The following is a 25,833-nucleotide window of genomic DNA, read 5'->3' as shown; positions in this document are numbered from 1 at the left end:
GGGTCAAGTATAAAAACCAATATACAATTCTTAAGGACCGGATGTCCTTAATGTGCTCAGAAAAATGGACACCCACAACTCCACGACAGCTTGGCAAATTCCTGCTGCTGAAGAAGATGGAGAAATATGTTTGCCATATCTATCAATCTATCAATCAAATTCTGTTTGTACAGCACTATTCATACAGCAAAGTAACACAAAGTGCTTCATGCAGTTACAAACAATACCTCCCACCCCATCCCCCCTACACATATACATACACGGCAAACAATAAAAACAGGGACTTACGAACTGAGGAAGTGCTATCTTGATTGGAATGATCATTTTTGAAACACAGTGATTTGACAGATGTTGGGGTCTGTACCATACAAACATTTTTTTCTTACATCTGGAGAGCAAGTTTTATAGGCAGGGACATCTGTGCAGCTGTTTCAGCCTCTGCAATCTGGATATTTGTTTGTTTATTTGACAGGGGTAATGCACAGCTTGCTGGCTGTACCAGAGTGAGCTATGAGCTAATTTACATGCGTGTGCGTGCCAACTTCAGTATAAAACTCCCACCTGCCAAGCGTGAGGGCAGAAAGCATAAAGACTTGATGCCTTTCCCATTGGTGTCGGTGACATTTCTTGCACTCCCAAATGTAGATAATGGCTTTTTCACTGCAGCGAGGTGCACGGCGAGTGGAGTTTGTGCTTCGCTGACCAAGTGACGAGAGGGCGCAGCGGTGGGGAGATGTGTGGGCGAGGGATTTGTAAAGATGGGAATGGAGGGGAGGAGCAAATGCTATAGGAGGACTGCAGGAGTGGAGAGCAGAGAGGAGAGGAAGCTGTAGGCCTCCCCCTGCATAGCTCTCCCTTCAGTCAGTCAGTTGTGGAGAGAAACGCTGTCACAGTTCAGAGCTGTGTGACTGAAGAAAGACTCAGCATGCAGGAAACCAAGAAGGAGGAAGTGGCAGAATAACTAACTAAGCATTTCACACACACACTCTGGGGTCTCTTGGGAATGATATGTGTGAAGCAGATGCACACACACACACACACACACTCATGTAGCCCTCATTGCAATCCAGTGTACCTCTGGCTAATCTTCAGATCAAGAACCGCAGGCTTCCATACACAGTGCATCTTTTGGTTCATGTGTTAAGGGCTCAGTGCGGCCTTGGTGTTGAGTATTTCCAGGACTGATTAAATATTTACCAGTGGGTAAGTGTAGGCAGGGATCGCAGCTTACACGATGAGCTTTTTGACCTCTAGGCTACAGTAGAGCGCTGCAGGGCCGGCGAGTCAGGAAATGGGAAAGTCCAGGCTGCGTAGCCTCGCGGGCGTGTGTTTGTGTAACCATAAGCCTCTCTGTGTGCACATGCATGTTGTAGGCATGGCAACTGCTCTCGCTTACTCTCACAAACCTGACCTCGCTCCTGATTTATATGGCTTTACCCCCCCACCCCCCACTAACACACACTCACTCACTAAATACACTACATGCCCTCCTCCTATTCTGTTGTTATCAGTCTGTGTGTAATCTTGAAATCCTGGGTGGAGTTAAGATTATATGCAGAAGACTGTCTGGATAACACACTGTTGTACAATCTGTTGTGGGTTCTGAACTCTTTGTAGAAGGGTTTTCTGTGCTTCATTTGGCACATGTCCTACTTTAAGATGGACTTGGAGATGATGCTTTGGAAGACACATTTATGAGGAAGTATAACCGTGCACATCACTGCTGGGGCAGCTGCTGCAAGAACATCCAGTTCGTAACGCGTGTTTGGATTCGTGTGAGAGTGCGAACACTTTGTGAATAGTTGCGGCTGCTAAGTTACTGCCAGTGACACTAATTAAGACACTAAGAGGTTGTTGGAGAAGCTGAAGACGAAGTGTTGTGGAGAAAAGCTGAGGAAGAGAGGAGAATAACGGGAGGCAACAAAGAAAAAGGAAGGGTGCGTTCTTCAGTTGTCATTCCGAGTGCCGGAGCGACTGTGGCACAAACACAACCACCCGTAAATTCAAAACGCTGCCTCATCATCTTTTACATCCTCCTCACTGTCAACATGCCGTTGCGCAATAGGTGCTACATTTTGTATTATAGTAGGCATCAATAAGAAAGTCTGTCTTTCTTCCATATCTACCACACTAGCCCCTTATTTGCCAACAGATAAATTACAGATACAAAGTGTGTTGCTGTGGGTTGAAGAAGTGAAAGACGGTAAATTGTTGGCTGTGTGTTTATCTGTCATCATGTAGAGAGTAAGGTGTGAAGACTGATATCACTCTTAAACCAGCGGATGCTTCGCTTAGTTTAGCTTAGCTTAGCATAAAGATTGGAAATGGGGCCAACCAGTAACCCTGCCCGGTAAAACGACAACCTGTTTTTCAAATGAGAAAACAATAATGTGTTAATTAGTGATTAGCTGTAAAGGTTAGTGATTAGCACTACAGGTGCTGGTAGGCAGACTGTGTTAGCTTTCGACAGAACCAGGCTTGTAAGCTTAGTTTATCTTATCTTGGCTTATCTTAGCTGAGCTTAGCGTACAAATTGGAAATGGGGGCACGCAGCTAGCCTGTCCACTTAAACCACAATTTGTCTTTCAAATGATAAATGTTAATGAGTGAGTGATAGGCTTTAGAGCTACTGGCAGGCAGAATGTGATAGCTATAGACTGAACCAGGCTTCTTAGCTTAGCTTAGCCTAATGAAAGAAATTGGAAATGGGGACAGAACCCTGCTTGTTGTTCCCCCTTTGTGCTTAGCTAAGCTTACTGTCGGCTGTAGCTTCATATTTACTGGAAAGACATGGGAGTAGCATCAACCTTCTCATCTTACTCTAGAAAGCCAATAAACATATTTCCGTATTCATCAGGGGAAGTGTCTTAATGCATGGTTTTTCTTTCTGTTTGTCTGCTCCCATCATTTCTCTCTGTCTGCCTGTGATGGGAAGCACTTTCTTTTGTGGGTAAAAGTGCGAGCATTGCCCCTTTGAGGGCTTTCAATCTGGTAAATTCACTGAGCTCTCGTCAAAGGGCCTGAGGGCAGACAGACGGAGGGAGAGAAAGATAACCAGAATAATTTCTTTTCTGCCTTCTCTGTAGCATATTTTCTGTTCCTCTATTCTTCACTTACTACTTTAGCTGCCTCCTTTTCTCTTGGCTCGCTTCCCTGCAGGGGCTGTTTGCATTTTACCTCTTGATGAGATGCCTCCTATCATTTTCAATCACTCTACTTGCTTGCCCCTTTTGGGTTTTGCTGACTAATAGTAGGATTTATGCGAAGAAACTGTGCATGTACATCAGTTTTTGCAGTAGAGGGTGTGTGATTTTGCCCTGAGCTCCTACTGACGTTCATATTTGCACTGGGATGTTGTGTTGCAACGATTCTCAGCATTTGGAGAGCCAAATAGCTGGAGATTGCAACATGGGACATGTGCATCAGCCTTGTTTACTAAATACCCTGACACTATCTGAATATGGTTCTACTCCTCAACCATCTGCTGGTCCTGTTTGCCAAGGTCCAATGAATGCCAAGAATTATGTGCAAATACGCCAGATCATTCAGACCCATGATCCTGGATCAATTTACTTTAAATTATCTGGATTTGAACCCAGAGTTAGAACATTTGATCTTAGAATTTGGCTTCATCTCTTTTTCTTTGCTATATTGATATCTTTCTCTATTCACTTTTTTCTTCCTGCTTCCTCAAAGTCTTGAAACAACTATGAGCAAGCAGCTCATCCTCCAGGCATTTCACTTGTCCAATATGTGATCAGCAGTAAAAGATTCATGTCTGCACACGGCAGCTCTAAGGTATGATTGTGCATAACTTGATGACTGTGCAACAGGATATTGCTGTAAAAGGGCAATGCATGCCCACTGGGCCTTCCCATGCGTATTAAAGGTTAAGTAAATACAATAAACCTTTATGGAAAGACTGATGCTCAGGACAGAAGATGGCTGTCGAGCTGTACCTCCAGCTGCATCCTCTGTTTTCACGCTCTGCACTATATCACCAAACCTTTTCAGAGCTGGAAAGTGTCAAACGTTTCTTCGAGAACCCGATCACCATCTCGTAGCCGAGTGTAAAACCTTGCCAGAGGAGTAGTAATGCATTATGCCGGCATCTGCTTGGCTGCGATCCCCAGTGAGCAGAGAGGCCTGTATTAACAAGGTTTGGACACGCCTTGGAGCACCACAGAGCTAAACACTTCACATTCCACTGCAGGGTTAGAGGGAGGGGTTATGAACCGGGGAGAGGGGCCGAAGGTAAAGAGAATAGAGCTTTCTGTGACTGATTATATCACTTTGGGCTTCGGGATGTGGCCTAACATGCACTTAATGTATTATTGTCTAGTCAGTGCACATGCTATGAGTGTCTTGTGTGTGCGTTTGTCTGTGGTAGTGTGTCTCTACGTGCATGTGTGACATCTTCGGGCCTGAACTAAAATGTTGCAGCTGTCCGGATTTGTTTATGTCTGGCTGTGAGCTGTGTGAATCCGTTCTGTGAGTGTTTCTGCCCGTGTGCTGTGTGCACAAATGTACATTCACCCCCTCAAACAGTGTGACAAGGTGCAGCAGGAGGGGAACTAAAAATGCCGACTTTTATTTTAAAGGAACAGCTCACCCAAAAATGAAAATTCAGTCATTATCTACTCGCCTTCATGCCGATGGAAAGTCGGGTGACGTTTCGTAGTCCACAAAATGTCTCATCTTCTTCTTCTTCTTCTTCTTCTAAACAACTGAAGTAGATGGGGAACCAAAAAGATGCAGCTCGTCCCAACAACTCCAGAGATCCCAATTTGATTTTGAAAATATGTTATTTACACCCTCGACAAGTGGTCGAGCTAATACACCTACTTCAGACGAGTTGCACGCTAACGCTTTTATCTGTGAAGCTGCAGTGATTCCCCATCAGCCTTTGGGATGAGTAGGCAATGACTGAATATTCATTTTTTGGTGAGCTGTTCCTTTAACAGGGGAAGTTGCTGATGTCAGCACCGTGGCAAAGACTCAGAGGTGACATTGCTTGTTCTTGTCACAGAAGTGGCTCCAGCACACACACGTGTACACGGTAAGAATAGTGAGCAGGGTCTGAGTTTGTTTTGTTTTTTTAACATGGTATCGCTGACAGCTCTGTCATTATACAATTCAATAGTTTGACAGCATTGTCTTGGATTACGCTTCGTGACAGGACACCTAGGAGGCAGCCTACAGCCAGACATACACATGCGCAGGACCCAGATATAGTAAAGACCCAGACAGTGTGCAGTATTTGTCTGTCTGCCTCTAATGCAATAATGTTTGTTTCTGTTGCGCTGTTCATCCCCTTCCTCACTCCTAGATGTGTTCCAGTCTCCTGTCTCCGCACTCAAACATGACTCAGACGGTTAACAAGCATCTGAAATGAGTGTTGAGCAGTGTCATGTGCAGGACTCGGAGTTGACAGAGCTTATCGCTCTACAACCCACTGACTTTGTCTCCTTTTCCTCCCTTGGTAACACACATTATTACCCCTCATACCAGTGCGCTTCCTTTCATTTCCTGGGTGTGTGATTAGTTGCTAGTTAACTATCACAGTAATGAGCAGAGAGTTAATAAAAGATACACTCATGGGTGTGCCCGCAGAGATCCGCTACAGGCAGGGCGGCAGTGCAAAATCTGTTCATACACAACAGAGAGAAAAAGAATTTTTTCAGACAATGCAAATAGTCTGTTATCTTGATGAAGTGTGGGAGGATTATGCTTCTGTAAAATTAGATTTAGAGATTAAAGTCTCCTCTTGTTGTGCAGTCTGAACATCTCAATCCTAGCTCAAGATCAAGGGTATAGAGGGATCCTCGAATAATTTAGGTAACATACAAGTATTGCATCGCTGCAATCCCAGACTGTTCAGTGTGAGGAAACACGCAGAGCAGGACATATAAAACTTTGCAGGTCTTTTGTGTGTATTTAAGCATAAATATGCCTACACAGTGTTTTGTCAGAGTAATAAAACCCTGCTCACATGGCGCAGCGTTCAACTCCCATTGTAAAGCTGTTCATGTGCCCGGGGCCCATGCCAACAGTTGCGCATAAATTGGTGCCAACACACCCTGATTTAACCTGACTTGCACATGAATGCCAGTTGTCATGAGGGGCTGCAATTATTGCCATCTACAAATTAAAGTAATTAAAGAAACAATTATCCTGCAATTAGACCAGTCAGAATAACTATGCACGTTAAGAACCCCAAAGAGATTAGCCCTATCAGATGATTGGTAGACCCCTTCCACCGCCACCCTTTACCTGGTTGTTTTCTGGTCATTTCTTCAAAGAGACTTGGAGTTCAGTCTGGTTGTCACAACATGAACAAAGGTGCTGCAAAAGACCAGCGCTTGATAGACTCCAATGTCACTTGAGGCCACAGGAGTCGTGTAGTCGTGTCAGGCTGGATTAAGAAAGTCATAGTGAACAAAAGAGAACATCCTCAGGGGTGGTCGGGGAAGAGAGAATTCACAGTAGTAGTATTTTTCAGCGGTAGAAGAGGGCACGTCTGCTAGAGAGGACTCACAAAACAAATTATGGTGATGCTTTTAAAACCGCTTTTAGAGATTGCATTCAGATTGGAAACCTTGCAGGCATCGTGCGCTGTGTTCTTTAGTGCTCCTGTTTTTAGGCCAGAAAATCAGCACATCCATAAAGACTTGCGCTCGCCGTCATCTCGCTTTGGCACCATCCATTAACGGCACAAAGCAGCCTGTGTTTTATTACTCGCTGTGATTATGCACAGCTATATATTATGAGGTGGAACAGCATAATGACTGGCTGCAGATGTTGGCATTGTACTACAGTATATTCATATCGAGACACATATTGAACAGTGCAGGGGGAAAATGTCACAAAATGTCCTATTATATAAATAGGACAAATATGCACACATGCATATACACATGACACTTTATTTTCTTTATTAACTCTAAGTTAATCTTCTGATTTTAAGTTTTTCTGCAGCTAATATTTGACCTTAAGCCCATAGCTTTGCATCAGCATCTATTTCTGTCTTCCACCGTGTGTTTTAGATGATATCACTCGGGTCACCAAAGCAGAACATTTTCAGATTCTACACATTGTGGATTTATTTTAGATTTTGGCATAGAAAGGTTTGCATGTGTCTTTAGTTTGAACGTGTACAGTTTATATCTGTATATCTTATATCTGTATATCATCCACGCTTCTTGTTATGCTCGTTACTTGGACCAGCTGTCCGCTCTGCTCTCACAGGATGTCATTTGAATAAATGGTGGTGTTCTTTCTATTTAGATAAGTCAGGACTGTTAAAGGACTCATTTGTCAGAATTGGCCAGGGGGCAGCTTAGCTACTTACTGCTGCTCACTATACTGGACTATACTGCTCTTTGCTGAAGTGTCTAGCTGCTTTTAGCAAGTAAAAGCAGTTAGCCTTCGACCTAACTGGCCATATTAGCTAACGGGGGTCATCTGCGAGCGTGAAGTGTGTTTTACGATGAGTCAGCGAGGCAATTAAACTTTTTATAGTTCGGTTAAAGAGAGATACTTGAAGTCAGAAGGTAAATGGTTGTGTTTTTCTGTTTAGTCAGAAAAATTGGTGTAAAAATATTTTTTGTCTTGACATTTTGGAAGTTTATTTATTATTATAAAATCTGGCCTGATATGACAAATCGCCCCTTAAATACAGCTCACGCTTTTATTGTGAAATAGCCTAGCTGTGAGATGTGACAGTGTTAGTGGTGTTATTATTCAGAGTGCTAACAAACAAGGTCAGCTTTAAAAATCACCTAGCTGATTAGTTAACTGTAGAGCTGCATACGGCCAAACCCAAGCAAACATAATAACAACACGCCCTCGCAAAGTAGGAACATTGTTACGTGTCTTATTTTCATCAGGCCTATTAATAGGACATCTGATACATCAATGAAGTCCATAAATAAATGCAGCAGGTGTTGCTTCCATGATGTAACCAAGGTCATGTCTATTTGAATCATGGATACACAGCGAGTATTCATTTTCTTACCTTGGACTTCTCATGTCGGTTAATCAGATGCCTATGATTCATGTCACCATGTTAAAGCGAACCATGTCTTCTTTATTATAGTCGTAAATGTGACAATAAGATGATTCTTTTCCCCCAGTAGGCAGTTACTACTGAAAATGCAGTATGACTTGCATGTGTCATCAGAGTGCTTGATTTTTTTTTTTTTTTTTTTTCCAGCTGCTGCCTTGCTCACAAGAGTTAAAATGTTGCAGTCCATGACTAATCAAAAATCAGATGTGGACACTGCAGTGTGAAGGATGAAAACTGCCTGTTGTAGGGATCTTGGTAGTTTACTGTTGGACTTTCTGGTTGTCTTGTTGTATGAACCTCTACTGTGTCATGAAGGGAAAAAGCAAAAATAAAGAAGGTGGTTAAGTCAGCCTTGAATCTAATTGATGAGGCACTTGCGAAAAGGAAACGACTTTAACAGCAGTCTGAGTGAAGTCATAATCACACTTGTTTATCAGTTTCTGCTCGAGAGGAGAGCAAATAAACTGCATCTGCTTGAATGTTAATTATCATATATCCGTTTAGTTCTGAACACGAGCGCTTGAACTCACTCTAATGCTGATTTAAAGGATGCAAAATTGTGCTAGATGAGAATGTTGTTTGTTGAAGCTGAAACCACAAAACATCAAGATGGTGAGTATGAAACTTTAAAGATGTCTGATAAAACGAGCGCTGTGTCTACGCATTGGCGAGCTTTGATAGCAAATGTCTATATCCCCGCAAGCGAGCCACTTCCTGGAAGTTGATCTCAGGGTTTGATACTAAATTTTAAAGAGATGCTGTTTGTGCGTGTTCATAAAAGCAGCTCAAGGCTTTCAGAGGCAGAGCCAGATTTGAAGTGTCTCGCCTTTCAAAACAAGTGACCTTCACGACAAAGGAGAGTTTGAATAAGACAGGATTATGGAATGAGAGTGAGAATGCAAGGACTAGTAAGTAAAATGCGTCTTGGTTTATTTGTTTGAGCATGTAGTCCTCATTCATACATGTGCCGAGTGCTTTATTTGTTAGTTAATTGCAAGACCACTTCTTTCCTTCACTTGAACAGCAGCACCCAGTGTCAACTACTCTGACGCATTAAATATGTGTATCAGTGCTGTGTTTGTGACAGCAGAATTGATTAACGCTCACCCGCTCCCTCTAGACTTTTTTCTTTACATGTCAATCCTGCAGGGGGTTGTGTGTGAGTGCTGCTCAGAGAAGTAATGCTATCTGAAGTGTATTGCCTCTCTGGAAGTTAATGACAGTTCTCGTAGCATCTGTGCTGCAGCAGAAGACATTAAACTCTGGAAAAGCTTCTTAAGTGACTGATGATGAGCTGGTCTGAAGCATGATTCAGTTGCCACATGATTGTCCACTCAGTTATCAGACTACGGTAGTACTGTGTTCACTGAAAGGGGGTGGGAGCCATTTTTATAGAAACCCAGATGTTTGGCTCTTTTTTTAATTTAGTTTTTGTTGTTGATGATATTTTTCCGTTAGTTTTTAAAGGGTCTGCCTCAGGTGCTTTTCACAAAGAAGGTCTGTTCATAAGAACTTAAGAAATCCAATTATAGTTCATCATATTTGCATGTAATTTGGTGCACTTTCACTTTTGTTCCCTGTATTCTTGATGATTTTAACACGTTTGCCACGGTACTGAAATTAAAAAAGACATGCATGCATCTTCTGGACCTGTAAGGTTGACATTGAAATGAATGTGCACCTACTTTCATAATCGTTTGATTGCTTGTTCAGGCAGAAATGTCAAATATTTGCTTGTTCCAGCTTCTCAAATATTAAACTGAATAGACTGAACTAAATATCTTTGGGTTTTGGGCTGTTGGTTGGAAATTTGAAGACTTAACCTCGTGCTCCTGGAATTTGTAATTGCCATTTTTCACTATTATCTGACATTTTATAAACAAAATGACTATTTAAAAATAGAGATGCACGATATTGGATTTTTGCAAATATACTGTATGTTCCAACTGATTTAGGCTGGTTGCCAATGCCAATTATCCATGTACAGTATGCAACATCTGGCACATCACTATGAAAATTCCCAAACAAGACAATAATCAACAGATGAATGGACGATGAAAATAATCATTAGTCCTACACTATCTCTTTATTTTTTAGCTTTGTACATTATGATTATTGAATTGCTACTGTATAAGGCAAGGAGGACCTTTCTCATTTGATCATGAAGAATTGACGTGATGAGGTTTCCAACGTGGGCGTTGCACTTGACCTGAATCTGTCCACCGCGTCTCTTTCCTTGTCCATGCGCTCTATCTGTTCTGGCGAGACCTTCCCAATCTCTGCCTCCCCATCTACTTACAATACATCACGCATGATAATGGTATTGAATGTGTCAGTTTGAATGGCGGCGAGGTCTGGCTCATTTGATTATTTTTTGATGAGGAGCAACCAGACCTGCCTTTAATTCTTGTTTGATCGGACGATAACAATCAGGGCAATAACAAGTGGAAACGGTCTCTGTGTTCTGTCTAAGTGCTGCATTGAGTGGACTCTGGTGTTCCGGCAGCACTTTGGATGACGACAGGGAGGGAACCCTGATGACGCACAGACATACGCACACACACACACACACACACACACACACACACACACACACACACACACACACACACACACACACACCTCCTAAATGAGAAAAAGCACCGAGGCTTGAAGATGCCCTCTATCTCTGCCTCTCCATCTCACTGCCCCTCATCATTCCACTCTGTACAGTACAGCACCCTCTTCTTCTTTTCCCTCCCTCCACCTTATCTTCCATCACCACTCCTCAGCACTCCTCCCTAAAGTCTAATTCATCATTATGTCTTGTAGTCCAGATAAAGCCCGGCTATTTAACGATTTGTTGAGCGGGTGTCCTTGACTGCCCTGCCATGTTTCATCCCGCCCGCTTTTTGTTCTCGCAAAACTTTCGGAGCCAAACTTCTCTTACTTTGCTGCAAAGTTAGTCACTCAAAAGGCGAGGACAGCCTTAAATCTGCTCGGTCTGAACACCGTTTGTCAGCTCCTGAATGCTACTTTTTTCAGCGAGGTCACACAAAGTCTTGCGAAAAAGAGATGTTTGACATTGTGATGCCTGACTGAAAGGCGTTCGACAAATCTCTCGGTGAATAGCCTGAACCGAGTTGGTTCATCTGTTATGTATAAACAACTATGAGTGTTCCTACTCCTACATGGCAAGTTAGTCAGTTAACAAGAGTGCGGAATGGAAAATTAGCTTCATTACGCAAGCAGGACGGACTTTGCTCTGACACACACAATCTTCTGGTTACAATAAAAAAAAAACAATCCATTACCTAGGCTTATCTACATGCAGGTACACGCATACAGAAGCGCACGCACACACATCATTTACATCTGATCAAGTGTGAGTCAGAGAGTCGTGTGTTTATGCGCATTAATTGAGCCTCTCCAGAAAGAATTAAACACAAATTAAAATGGCTCCTTACCTGTGGCAGCTAACAGACCTTGTTACAGTGTGATTGCCTCTGCAGGCCCAGGAGGGGTTGCGTGTTGTGTGTGTGTGTGTGCATTGTAACTCGTGCGTGCGCAGCAGTGCCAAGTGGAAGTAAATCAGTGATTGTTAGTGATGTTGCTGTTCTGCGCAGTTTGTGTGTGTGTGTGTGTTGGGGAAGGGTTGGTAGCATTTGATTGAAGCGCCCGTCGGGCGGGTTTCGCCTTATCTGAGTTTGTCATCAACAGACGCTGATTTTAATGGCAGAAGCAGTTAAGGTGGCTTAGGGTGATGGTTGGTACACAAAAACACACACACAGGCTGGGAGATGGTTTACAGCCCAATTACCCAGCCTGCCTCTGTGCTAGAAGAGGGCTCTAAATCTTTGGATTGTATTGTACACAATAATATCCTCTGTTACTCTCTCTCTCTCTCTCTCTCTCTCTCTCTCTCTTCTGGCCCATCATCTATCTACAGTATTTCACCTCACCGCTCTCTGTGTTCATGAGAAACTGTTAAACTACATTTTATCTCTCCATCAAGAGTTTCTCATTTCGCCTTTAAAGGAATATTCAAGTTTATTGAAGTCATTTTTATTGGTAATGTCGCTCAACAAAGTCGTGACTGAGATGGATCAACAACGTCCAACAGGAGCAGGGAGACAAATGACAAAAGTTGATTTATTTATCTTAATCAGGGGTACTAATACTTTCTCTCAAACTCTCACCTGCTGTGTCTACATGGACTGCAATACTGCACTGATAATCAACTAATGGCATAATCAGAATAAAAATGCCTCATGTAACCATCTCGATCCAAAGAGACTGATCCAATCTGGCACGGTCTGAATGAATCTGTAATCAGAGCAACGATGCCTCTGGGAGGGACGGAAACACGGCAGCCGATACAACTTTATTGCCGGAGATGTTAAAGGAGTTAAAGATCGATCACCTTGATGGTCAAAAGGCTCGACACAACTAGTTGTTCGAACAGGTGTTTGAAAAGATGAACCATTAGGAAGGTGTAGCACAGATAGACAGTGTAATTACCACATGAATAGTTAATAAAGTAACATATTATTTAGGTTTCTGATCCAAATATCATGCCATTGTGGCTCGGTGGTAAAGGTTTTATGGCCTGGTTCATACTTGCAGCCAGGGGGGGTGGAAACCACCGAGGTAACCACTTTGGAGGTAAAACTGAAGGTTAGTGCACTTAATGTTGTAATTACCCCTCATTGCATGGGAAATCTGTGCGTGCACATAATTACAGCCAGCTTTTGAAGGAACTTCCCAGATCTTTGCATTTAACTTGGTGAGTACAGTGTACTTGTACCATTCACCAGTAAATTTACAAAAAAAAAAATCTAGTTTTCATGAAACCATTATTTCCCTTTTTATTATGACTTCACTGTGCCATGCAAGAGTGCGTTAGGCCAGACTGATATTGATTAAATGAATGAAAAACCAAATATAGGACACAACCGAAAAAGGTTTGTGCATTCTGGATCCAGCATGACTGTGCATGTTTGCACTGAGCATGTCAGCTCCAAATATCAGTGGGCTTCATCATCCTACAACAGACCAAAATCCTACTAGACTTGAACCAGATGCCCCTCAGACTCATGATCCATCCATCTATTCACATCATTCCCCTCCTCCATCCATTCATGGCTGCTATGGGCCCTAGTTGTCATGGTTACTGTGTCCTTGCTACGGCTAAGCCCTGATTGTGACTTGTGCCGCCAGGAGCAAAAAGGTTTATGATAACACATATATGCATAGGAACAGACGCACATAAACACACACGCTTCACATAAATCCTCACTGGTATGCTCATATGGATTTTCATTCATGTATCAGTTTAGCTTTAAAGGCATATGCACACAAACGCACACACACACACACACACACACACACACACACACACACACACACACACACACACACACACACACACACACACACACACAGACTCTGGTACAGTAGTGATTACACAGGCTTCTCTGACAGAGTCAGCACCATTAATCATCGTGTGTGTGTGTGTGTGTCTATTGTCTTATAGATAAGTCTGTGTACTCTCAAATGTCTCTGATATTACAGTCATAAGCTACATTGCCGACCTTTTGAAGGCCATCATAATACAATACTTCCAGAGTAAACGCAGATAAATTCATGCTCATGCAGCGTGGACGATGCGGGGAGGATTCTGCCATCAAATTGCATCTTGAAGTAGAGTTTGAAGGCACAAAACTGCTCTATTTGTGAAGATAGAGCCTGGCAAATGTTACCGGAAAGCATCATGTGAAAAAATGTTTCCTGTGTGCTTGTGTGTGGCCTTGCCTCTGGTACCTCTTCTTGTCTTACAAAGAGGATGCTGGGAGATGGAGACAGAGGAACACAGTTGCCATAGTTTCACGCTTCTCCCTCTCGACGCCGATAAAGTAAAATATTCCAACCAGTTGCTCTCTGCCTTCAGAGAAGTTCCATTAATATGGATGCCGATGGTGTTTGTTCTCTCTGCTCTGCCCCTTCTTTCTTCCTTTTGATTTAATAAATCCCTCTAAATCCCTCTGCAGCATTCTTATTTATATTTCCATTTAATGGCTCATCTTTCTAGGTTAAAGTCTTGCATTTGTGTGCAGTTCTCTTTGCAGTTTGAAATGTTGCCCCCAGGAGCATGTAACCTTTGACCTTTTGTTGCCTTGGAAAGCAGTGTCATATGCAGTACAGGACATGATAAATCCCATTAACATCAACACATTTCCTAGTCAGTTTATTTGGAGATGATGATAATGCCATTGAATCCATTTATTCCCCCCGACTCCGACCTCACAGATGAGCATTCATTTTTTAGCATCTCAGTGTAATACTGACACCTGAATGTGAGCTTGAACAATAAAATTGCTCAAAATTGTGTCAGCAGTGTGAAGTGTAAGGACACAGAACTTTAATTGAAAGTTGGGCTTCAGGATGAATTTCATTCGCACTGATTTAACATAGTCTGATGTGGCCAAAGGCAGGGCTCCAAAGTTGCAGCAGCCACCAACCAAATTTTGCTGGCAAGCGTTTGCTACACCAGCCCCATCTGTCGTATTTCCAGCAGCTTTGGCAAGTAGACGCATTCACTCTTTTATTTCTAAACTCAATGTAACAGCTGCAGATTTTTGCTTATTTTGTTTAATTCAATTATATTACGAAGGAAACCTAATTTTCTTTCCAGATTACAGCTGCACAAATCAATATTTTTGTATTAACAATGGGTCAAATGACTATGTGTCATGTATAATGAGTCACTTGAAGTTGGGGCTGAATGATATGCAACAACTGTGATTTGGATATTGCACTTGGCCTTAATCTGCGGTGCCCCTCATCTCTATGGAACATTTTAGCCTCTTTCAGTTCATTGTTTTGGTGGTACAGCCCTCAACTTAACTGTTTTTACTAAGTCTCTGCAGTCTCATCAACTTTGTGTCCAGCCACACCAAGCAGCTTCTTCTTTCTGATAACAAGCTTTGTGATAAAACCTGTGTAAATGACCTACCTTGCACCAAGCAGCAGACAGGCTCGTGAACATAAAGGAGCTGGTGGAGACCAAAATAGATCTAAAAAGAGCATGAATGTTGGACTTTTGTCAAGTGGCCAGATGTTAAAATTATATTGTAGCTACAACCTTGCAATTATCATTTAAAAATGATATGATTCTTCTTTTTTAGCCATCAGAAGCTAGCGGATCAAAAACTACCACAACACACTTTTATTAAAGTAAAGGGAGACAATGAACTTTTTCTTAGATCCTTGAGAATTCGATCAACATCCATGAGTGAGCCTTTCATGCTTATGTTTTATCAACTTAAATCCATCCTTCACCCTTAAATGCATATATATTCCATTAGGATTTGTCACGATAGCATGCATAAGTTGGCACTTATCAGGCCTCATGTGAGAAGAATGATGGTGTGGCATTTCCAGGCTTGTTGGTATTTGCCACAAAATATCTGATCTTACGTGTGCAGGCGGACGTGTTGTGGAACAAGCAACAAGGTTATCAATGGACGGTTAAGGAAAGATACACCAGTGTTTTGATTTATGTCCGTGTGTGTTTTAAGAGTGCATTTTTGGCAAGTGGTGCGGTTGGTATTTAAGGGAAGAGGAGAACCGCGAGAGGGAGGAAGCAGGAAGTATTGACTTAGATATGGGTTTGCTATTTTAGACCTGCTCTGGCTAGTGTGAAGGATTTGAACTATAACAATTGGAATGGTTACATGATGACAGGGAAATAAGATAGGACAGACGAAAAGAAGCTCAGGCGAGGTTGTTGTGTGTTCGTCTATAGATGTACGTATGTGTTGTCCTATACTCTGCATGCTGATGCAGAGTGCTACACATTTCCACTGCAGTCTGCCAGCTTAGCTTCAACTCTGATGACCTCATCTTTTATATTACCAGCATCCACTCTTTCTTCTCTTCCTCTGTCTCATCTATCTCTCCCACTTATCTCTCTACCCCTCTCTTTTGTTCTTCTCCCTGCTGCCGTTTCTGTCCCTCTCTGACCATCGCTGCCACTGTTGATATTACACAAGGCCATTATGGCCTCATGTCAACTGGCCCAGCGCTGAACTGCCTATCATCTTACTGCTATCCTTGCTGGTGCTATTAATATTACAGATGCCAACACAGGATTTCCTGTAGCATCCTTGCTAATCCTCTGCTACCTCTGGAACATTTCCTCCACCTTTAGCTTGTCTGGCATTTGATACAAGGCGAGAATGTGTGTGAGATTCCTTGCACAATAAACATTTGCTGGTGTCATTCAGTTATGTCATTTGGTGCAGTGTGATGCAAGGTTTGGTTGGCATTAGTAATGTGCATGAGAAGTCAACTAGTCGATTAAATGTTGCCACCCTGGCATGCTGGCACCAGAAATACTAGTCGTTTAATTATTATTATTTTATTAATATATGCATTTAATTACATATCAACATCATATCATCATTCATGTTTTGTGCATTGTGCATTATGGATGATTCAAAGTACCTACCAGACGTTTCAGGTAGAGATGCACAACCCAATAAAAAAATAAGTGTCTTGCCTGAAGCTTTTCCGAGATTTTTACCATTAGTAACGTTATGTCGTATGCAACATCGTTAATCCCAGAGTTAACGTCTGTAGTGTCCTGTGTGATTATCCTTATCAGGCCTGTTCAAAGCTTTGTGGTGAGGCAGCCTCATGCATGCAGCTCAGCTGGATAAGCTCTGCTTCAGTGATACAGTACGCAGTCGATTTTCAGTTAACGTTACATTAGACATCACATTTATTTTTCACTTCCTGATAACTGTAGAGGCATTCCACTTACCTGAACACAGAGTTTATTTGCCTTGGGCAAGCAGCCGAGCATTAGTGTCAAGCCCTGCATTATTGCAATATTAAAACATCAGACTGTGGAATCTGGATAGGAACATGGATTGGTGGCACCAACCGAATACCAGTATTGGATCGAATCCATCCCCCCAAAATTCAATTTGTTTATTGAAGAATTTGATTAATGGTTTCAAATGGCCCTTAAAATTATACGCACACTTTTGTCAGACAATGTTTGACCTCAACAAATTCAATTGTGTTTTCTTACTTTTAGACTAGTTGACTAGTCTAATTTTAAACTTCTATTTAAACATCAGGGAAATAAATCAATGGGAACATCCCTAGTAAGCATCAGTATGGTTTTTATAATATCTTACTGTTTTTTGATCACAAATCTGGTTATTTTTCTTCTTTAACTTCTTGTATATATGTGTGTATGTGTGTCTTAGTGTGTGTGTGGATGCCATGGATGTAATTGGATGAGCAGATGAGACAGATGGCACAGTCTGCTGAAGGATGGGTATTAACCCTAGAGGTGGCCTCCACCAGGGGTCACTACATGTTACCTCTCGACAGTGACAGACAACTTGTGACAAGAGGAGTTGAAGCTCTTGTCTCATCTCTCCGTGGGATAACAGTAGCTACACTGGTTAAGTCCGACATAATCACGTTAAGCAGTGAGGGATCAGGACTGGGAGTTGTTGCCAGGGTGCTAGTCTCTGGTTTGGTCTGCCAATTTGTACCTTTTCTCCATTTTCTCTTCTTTTATCACATTCTCTAAACCTGCTCCCCCATCTGCAGCACTGCCTCTTCCCAGTCCATCTCTTCTTCCGCCTCTCTCGTTTGTTTTTCATCCTGGCCTGTCAGTCACAGCTGTCACAGCAGGTCTTGCTCGAGGGCAAAAAGCGAAAGCGAGAGAAGGAATGGGACGGCGGGGGGAAAGTACAAGAATGAAGTTGGACAGATGGAGAGGCTGTTGGTTGAAGTGGAAAGATGGTGTGATGGGGGAACAGCCTGTTCATCAAAGAGGAATAAAAAGATAATGAATGGAAAAGAAACTAGTTGAATGAATGAGTCAGCCCTGGTCTTCAAAATATAACAGCACTCTTTGGTAGCTGCCTTGTAAATTAAAGAAGGTGGGACGGAGTTTGATAAAAGCAGAGAGACGTTCCTGTCTTGACAGATTTGGATGGCTGCCTGCAGACATGCCTGGACACTCGCGCACCAAGACACACGTGTATTGACAATGACGGACACAAATCCAAGCATGTTTTGGTAACTATAAACTAGAAATTCCTACGTCAGTGAATATGCATCGTCAAACTGTAGAGCTGTATGCATACAGTTCATTCCTCAATTCAGGATCCCTGTTTGTACCATCTTACTGAGATAATTGGACATCTGTTACACCATATGTGAAAAAATATAAATCAAAAGGAAAAAAGATCATTACGTAGATCATTTATAAGCACAGAGCATCATTTCAGTTTATCCGCTTTGATGGTGTTAATCCTTTTCTATTAGGTAATAATGTAGTTAAAAGTGCTTGTAATGCGTCAATTAAGAGTAGAACAACAGTCCATCAAGTCCACATTTAAAAATGTCGGCTAGACATGCTAGCATGTATACAGGGGTTCACACACCCAACGCAACTCGATCCTTGGGCGCACTGACTTTTAGGCAACCAGCCTAAACCGGGCCATCAGTGAAGTTCTGATCGTTCATCATTATGATTTGTTACATCAGCTAAATCTCTTTGGGTTTTGGACTGTTGGTCAAATCAAACAAACAATTTCTTTTGCACTGAGAACATGCAATGTGCATCTTTCTCACAATTATTTTTGACATTTTGTATATTAAGACTAGGCAAATAATCAGGAATAGGGTTGGCAGATTAGTTAATGATGTAAATTAGTTGGGTGCATTCCTCAAGGATCTGTGCAATTGATGAACTATTAAAAAGGTTAATAGTCACAACTCGTAAAAATGCCTTATAAATGGTGTTTTTATAAGAAGAATTGATGTATATTCTCATAGCGGAATAATTTCGACGTACTGAGTCTCTCTTTCACGTCAGTTAATTATGTAATCACAAAATCTCATAGTCATAGAGTAGTGCTACAGAGTGCCTATGCAGAGTTGTTACCCCTGTGTGTGTGTGTGTGTGTGTGTGTGTGTGTGTGTGTGTGTGTGTGTGTGTGTGTGTGTGTGTGTGTGTGTGTGTGTGCGCTCAGGCAGACAGTCTTCTGTTGTAGGATATTTGTTTTCACAGTAATGAGACTGGACCACGGTCGGTTGGATGGATGTTTAGACTGCTCTGTCTCCCTCCATGTACACTATTCATTTATGCGGCCCCGCACTCTGGACTTTCTCCTCGTCTCTCTTGTTTTTTTTCTCCTGCTCTCTGTTCCGACTGTCAGAGCTGTCAGGCTTTTGAAAACGTGCAGGTGCCGCTGCTCCGTTTTCCAGGAAAGAGGAGAGGCTAGAGCGACAAAGACAAATACTCTAATTGTCTTGTGTTCTTCTCCTGTACAGTTCATGCCATTTTGACAGGACTCTCTGTCTGCCTCTCTCTGTTACCACATAAAGTCTCTTTTTTTATGGGTCTCCGGTGTACTGCTTCAAGACACTTAAACCTGTGTGACCTTCTCCTGCTGTGATTGGATAGTTTTTGAGCTCCAGTACCTCCCACTTCACTCTCTGTCCCACTTTTTGTCGCTCGCTTTAATTGATGTCAGAACCTACAATGAGATCTGAGCTGAACATTGTGAGCATGCCCTTACTTGGCTAAAGCTCCCATCTCAGAGCACCTCTCTCCTGTGGAGGCCAGTCCACTGGCCTGGCTGCAGACCTGCACTGGCCCCTTGTGTTTGTCACAGAGCATTACACCACGTCGGCCTCTGACAGGAGGTACGTGTACTTCGCAGCTGTCAAACGAGCAGAGGTTACTGACGGTGCAAGTACCGACTTCTAATCAATGCATTTGGTGAGCTTCTTTTAGCTTTGATTTGATGGTGACACATGTCATAAAAGGTTTTTCCAGACGAGACTGACAGTTTCAGGCTATTTCCTCTCTTTCTCTGGGAGCTCCTGTGGTTGCCAGCAGAGGCTTGCGTAATCACACAGAGTGCCTAATTATGCATGTGAATGTTTTGTTAAACTTCACATCAAAGTGTGTAAAGATGTTCAACAGACTTCTTTTTTCCTCCTGCAACACTTTCTTCCCCCCTCTTCCTCTGTCACTTGAAGGTGCACTGTGTAGTTTTGGGGAAGACATTTTTTTTTTTATGCCTAAACAAACTAAATAAACACTCTTTTCATTGTAGTGACTGGATAAACAAACTGACCTTAAAGGACACAATTTCACACTGTTTTACTTTGTTTATATTTGGCGGACCCTGCCACCTTTCTAGCTTCAAACTGTGAGAAGATTTTCTATAAGAACATTGTTCTCAATGAACAATTTCTATGAGCAGCAAGTCTCCCTGCTGGTCATATTCACTTTAAAAGTTCACTTCACTTCCCATTTTGGTGAGTCTGTGTGTGAGCTGATTATATCTATGTCATTGTGGTATTGCACTGAGAGAAAAAAAAGATGTTAGCTAACTCTGACACAGAGGCTGTGTATTTGTAAGAGTGTCGCACAGACTCACTGACAGCAGTGACATGGAAATATCTGGACACGGACATGTGGAGGCTCATTTTCCGCACCAAAATGCGCACAAAAGAGGCAAGTGGCTGCATTTTGTTACTGTATGCGTGTTTGTCATTAAGCTACAGGTGATGGGAAGTGAGCGTCTCTGTGGGTGTGGGTGGTGCCTGGGTGATGGATGTGTTGGGGACTGGGGAAAGCTTCAGGCAGCTGTGTGATATTTTGGGAGGAGAGGAAGGGGGTTTCCGTTTGTGATGCTGAGCTGCCATCTTCCGAGCTGTGGAGTGCGAGGAAACGCAGGAGGACGTGTTTAACTTCCACCACCTCAAAGCCCAGAACACATCCTACGATGGTTAGATTTACCGGTTCACTGACAGTCATACTTCTGTCCTCTCATGCTACGAGTGCAATCGACCAAGGAAGCGTTAGTCCACGTACACGCTTCATGTTGCAGCGCGATCCTTATCTACTAGCCTAGAATTCATTGTGGTGAACAGTCATAGCAAAACAATATAACCGAAACCTTTTCAGTCAAACCATCTTGATGCCTTGAGGTGATTAAACTCTTATCATGGTGCACTACATTAAAACATTCACAGCATTTAAAAACCGTCAAATGCACTCGCTCATCTCTGGATACTTTTAGATTCTAGATGTATCCAGCAACTTCATGTGCCGTCAGTCAGATAGGTCTGGTGAAATTAAAACTTTGTCAGAGCAGCAGTTCAGCTCCCCGCTGCTAGCATACACACACACATGTTTAAATTATTAACAGTAAGGAAGTGAGATCGGTTCAAGAATAGAGGAAGTGAGCAGTAGGAGGAAAGAGAGGTTTCCTGTCTCTAGTGTGGCAACCATCACTATGTTGCCCCTTCTTTTAAACCAACTCTGTGAGTGTTTGTGAGTTGTATTCTCAAAAAACTGCCTAAAGTGTTGACTTTAAAGGGCAAGTCCACAAAATTATTGATATGTTATTTGAAGTGAGTCTACGGGGCTTCGGGAGTTCTACTGCGTATGAGGGGGGGAAAAAGTTCTGTAAGGTCTTCTGTGTCTCCAGAAGAAGCTGCACGTAATCTGATAAATTGTGTCCAGTGATGTCACTCAGTGGCTACGTTGCATTATGGGTAATGTAGGCACCAGTTTTTGAAAAGCAGTCCGCTGGTCTATCATTGCACTCATATAACACTGTTAGACTCTCTACAAATAATCAGAATCAATACAGCAGAACCAGAGATATCACCTTTTTATTTTCAAAACCTAGCACCTACGTTACCCACAGTGCAACTTGGCCACTGAGTGACATCACTGGAGGAGAGTGGCCCTTTAAGTTTTTTGATTGCATGTACATTTTCCACCTAATTTGATCACACAAGTTAAATGTAAGAAGTTTTCATATCTTGTTGGGTGAGTGAGTGTGAATAAATTATTAGCTTAGTCTGATTTAAAGTTAAGTTGAAGTATTATACATCATTTATTTGCATTGACTCAATTAAAGGGGCATCGTGTAAGAAATGTTGGTTGAAATCATTAAAAAATTAACTAAAAGTATCAACAACATGTGAAGAAGTAGCAATTTTGAAATGATGATGTCTTTGGTGATATGCCGCACCCTATTTGTTTTGAGAATAAATTTGACAGGTGGCCTTTTTAAATGTGACCGTTTAGATTGAATTTGTGATGAAATTGGATGGAAAAAATGTACATGCAATTAAAACACAGGCATTTTTATTTACCTGTAAGGATGCTAGTGCATTTGTGTCCAGTATTTCTGTAAAAGGGGAGGAAACCTTCATATTGAAGTTGACTTTGTGCAATGCCAGATGTGTCTTCTGTAACTTACTTTAACCTCTTCATCCCAACACAATCACCCCTCAGAACCAGTCTCATATCACCTGGATAGAGAGGGAATTTGCCGATATTAGAGTCCAGGTAAGCTCTGAATACTTCCACTGTACAGCTGCTTTATCTCATGCCGATCTGCAGCTCCTGCCTCCTTAAGCAAACACACTCCAGCTTACAGTTGCTTTTGCATTTAATCCACTTTAGGCTAACACACTCCAATCGCAAAAACTGCTCAAATCAACCTTTTTTCCCCCCATTGAGTGTGATCTGCAATGCGGTGTGGAAAGTAGGTCTGCTTACAGCTTTGATTATGCCACTGTTTGGTCGAGAGAGAAGTTGACTCATGCACTGTATTTACGGGCGTGTAATGGCCCATTCTCTCTCAGCAAAGAGGAATTTGCCGCATAAAGAGCACTAAAAGTGAGAGATGGAGGGAAGGAAAAGAGTGAGAGGTGAGGAGAGCTGTTTGAGGAGACAGGATGAGCAGGAATAGACTATTATGAGAGGGAAGAGGAGGACGTGCCTGGCCACAGACAGGAAAATCTCTGTCATCATCCTCGAGGCAGCGAGTCGGCGACACGGACAGGGGGACACCTCACCCTCTCTCTCTCTACACTGTTGAATTGTGGGTGAAAGGAAATGGGTTTTGGAGTCAAACCCCTTTTGGAGACAAGATGTTGATATAAAAGAAACATGTCGAGACATGTTGTATGATTTTTATTTTTATTTTTAACCAGGGCGGCAGAAAAGCACTCTTTTTCTTTATCACTGTTACCACCTCACTTCCTCGTTTTGGATTATTTAAATTTCAGTCTGCCCCTCTCTCTCTCTCTCTTTCTCACTCTCTTTCACTCTCTCTCTCTTTCTCTCTCTCTCTCTCCCTCTCTCTCTCTTGGCTGCAGATGTGTGTGTGTGCGTGTGTGTTTGTGGGACTTTTTGGGTGCAGGACTGTGAGAATAAGCGCAGGCTCTTCCTTCCTGCCCTCTTCGGTTCCAGTTCACTTCAGCTGCAGTCAGTCAGTCACTGAGGACACACGGGGCTAATCAGACCTACACAGAGAGCACAGGAGCAACAATGGAGGAGAAAACGAGGATGAAGAGTTAATAAAAGTCATAGCAGAAGGCCCCTGCAGAAGGCCTCTGCAGAAAGAATAGATAGGAGGGCAGAGGCTGAGAGGTTTTTCCATATTTACTCGCTGCCCACTGAAACAGTCCTGACATGAGTGCACAAATGAGTCTAAAGAGTGCTCGGGATGAGACTTTAAGATGATTTATGTGAGGCAGAGCGATGTTTGGCTTGTTATGGACGTGGGTATGACGATAAAGCAGAAGTTCGGGCGATGCTGAGATGGAGAAGGACAAGAAAAGGTTCAACTTGAGCCGCTTGCTGAGCATCTACCTGCGCAAAAAGAACAAAGCCTTGGCCGGCAGCCCAGTTCATTTTAACAGCTGCAAACCAGCGGCTGCAACAGACACTGACTCTTTACCTGCTCCAAGGAACCACTGGACGGTAAAGTGATACCTACTTGACAAACCTTGAGTAGTCTCCAGAGAGCTGTTAGTAGTGCGTTATGCACAGTAATGCAAGCAGAGAAGTGGGTTTTATTAGTGCAGATGAGGTTTGGTGCTCGCCGCTATCGGTTGTTGTTTAGAAACAAGGTGCAGCTGAAAGCCTGCACGTTCAATCAACTCTGGTTTCCTGTTGTCAAATAAAGTCCCACGCTGTATTGGCCTGTGGTGACGGCTGTTGACGGCATATTGTTGAAAGCTGAGCATTCTTCTCACTACTGATTGGGAGTAATGGATACATTATATAGTTAAGGGGTGCAACTAATGATTGTTTTTCTGAATCAACTAATCTAACATTTTTTTTTTAGGGAATCAATCAATAGTTTTATCTTTGAGTTGTCAGAAAATAGTGAAAAATGCCCATCACAAGTTCCCGGAAACCAAATTTTTTTGTTTTGTCAGCAAATCAGCAAATGTTCACACTAGAGAAGCTGGAACTGTAGAAAGTTTGGCGCTTTTGCTTGTTAAATGACCTAATCAATTAATGATCAATTATCAAAACTGCTGTTAATTAACAATTTACGGCCTATTGACTAATTGGCGTGATCATTGTGCACTAATTAAATTCAGAAAATATGAGGAAATAATAAGAAATGCTGTCAAATATGTGATATATTAATTGATAAGTTCTGTGAGTGTTACTAATTTACTTTTAATTAATTGATTAATTCAGTCAATTCAACACTGTTTTTAATCATATGATATCAGCAGTTAATTAATGTGTCTTATAGGCTGCCACATAGATTGAAAGCCTGTTACTGGGCGTGCATGATAATGAAAAATGATAATGTTGTGCGTTGTATCTGCAGAGGACAAACTCAAAGTACAAACTTTGGAACAGGCAAGATGTCCTACTTTCTACTCCCATAAGTAGCTGTGAACCTCCTGAGTAGAAGTGAAAAACATGTTCCCACACCAACAACACTGTCGAATATAAAGTGCTCCCTGCAGGTAACTACAGTACTGCGCCTCACTATAGGCCTGGGGCGTGAAACTCAGGGGATTATGAGCCACAGGGAACTGAAAAACCAGTCTCCGAAAAGAAACTTGATGTTGTTGTTGCCTTTCTGTAGGGTGTTGGATGAGTTGTGGGTGAGGCTGACACCAGGTCAACTCTGAGAACACCGAGTGTTCATGTGGTGGTGCCAGGGCTCCACCCTGTAAAGAACCCGAGAAGTTGTCTTGAAAGTCGCTTGTGGTTACACAACTTCTGTCCAACAACATAAAAAAACACTGGAGACAGTAACCAACAATTTACTGTCACTTGCTTGTTGTGTTTTCATCATTTCTAGAAACTACTTAGAGCACACATTTACAAGTGCAACTGGGTGCAATCACTCATTCTCATGCACGCACGTCTCACTTTATACTGCGCTTCCTCTTTCTGAAGTGTTTTATTTTGATATAGTGCTATTTACAGTAGGGAGACACACCTATTAAACAACTACTCCCTTCGCTCTGACATTTTCTGTCCTTCACTCAAACGGTATTTCTCACATTTGTTCTATGATTACTGACTGGTTTATTATACTTTCCCCCTCTGTTTTTCACTCTTCAGGAAGATGGAGACATCAAGGAGATCAACATTACCCATGTTGTCAAGGAGGGCTCGGAGAAGGCTGATGCCTCTCAGTTTGAACTGCTCAAAGTTTTGGGACAGGGATCCTTTGGCAAGGTAACACATATACTCTTTCTGCTGCTCCCTTTGTCTGACATTGTTCTTTTCTTTTACTCCCTTATTTGCACTCTCTGACTCTGAGGTCCATTTACACTTGGCATTAATATGTATCTTGAGTGATCTGATCACAGTAAAAGTGTGAATACACCCAAGTGCATTGAGGATGCACTGTTTCAGCTGATTTCACCCGCAATAGCACCAGACTCCCTTAAAA

At 42.3% G+C, this 25,833-nt stretch overlaps 1 protein-coding gene across 5 annotated transcripts in view; it reads left to right on the top strand.

Moving 5' to 3' along the window:
• Nucleotides 1-25,833, top strand: part of rps6ka1 (ribosomal protein S6 kinase a, polypeptide 1) — a 49,937-nt gene that overhangs the window by 14,624 nt on the left and 9,480 nt on the right. For 2 of the 5 annotated variants that reach the window (XM_073482733.1, XM_073482735.1), the window contains one exon: nt 25,500-25,616. In XM_073482733.1, coding sequence (XP_073338834.1) covers nt 25,500-25,616 — 117 coding nt within the window. Of the gene's footprint in view, nt 1-20,494; nt 20,610-22,406; nt 22,461-23,354; nt 23,883-25,499; nt 25,617-25,833 lie in introns of those variants that run through there. The other 3 variants (XM_073482734.1, XM_073482730.1, XM_073482731.1) reach the window with 3 other exon arrangements.

The sequence above is a fragment of the Pagrus major genome, chromosome 16 (genome assembly GCF_040436345.1).
Source record: "Pagrus major chromosome 16, Pma_NU_1.0".
Lineage (NCBI taxonomy): Eukaryota > Metazoa > Chordata > Actinopteri > Spariformes > Sparidae > Pagrus > Pagrus major.
Note: the sequence above shows the minus strand (reverse complement) of the source record. Positions and strands in the feature narration are given on the sequence as shown.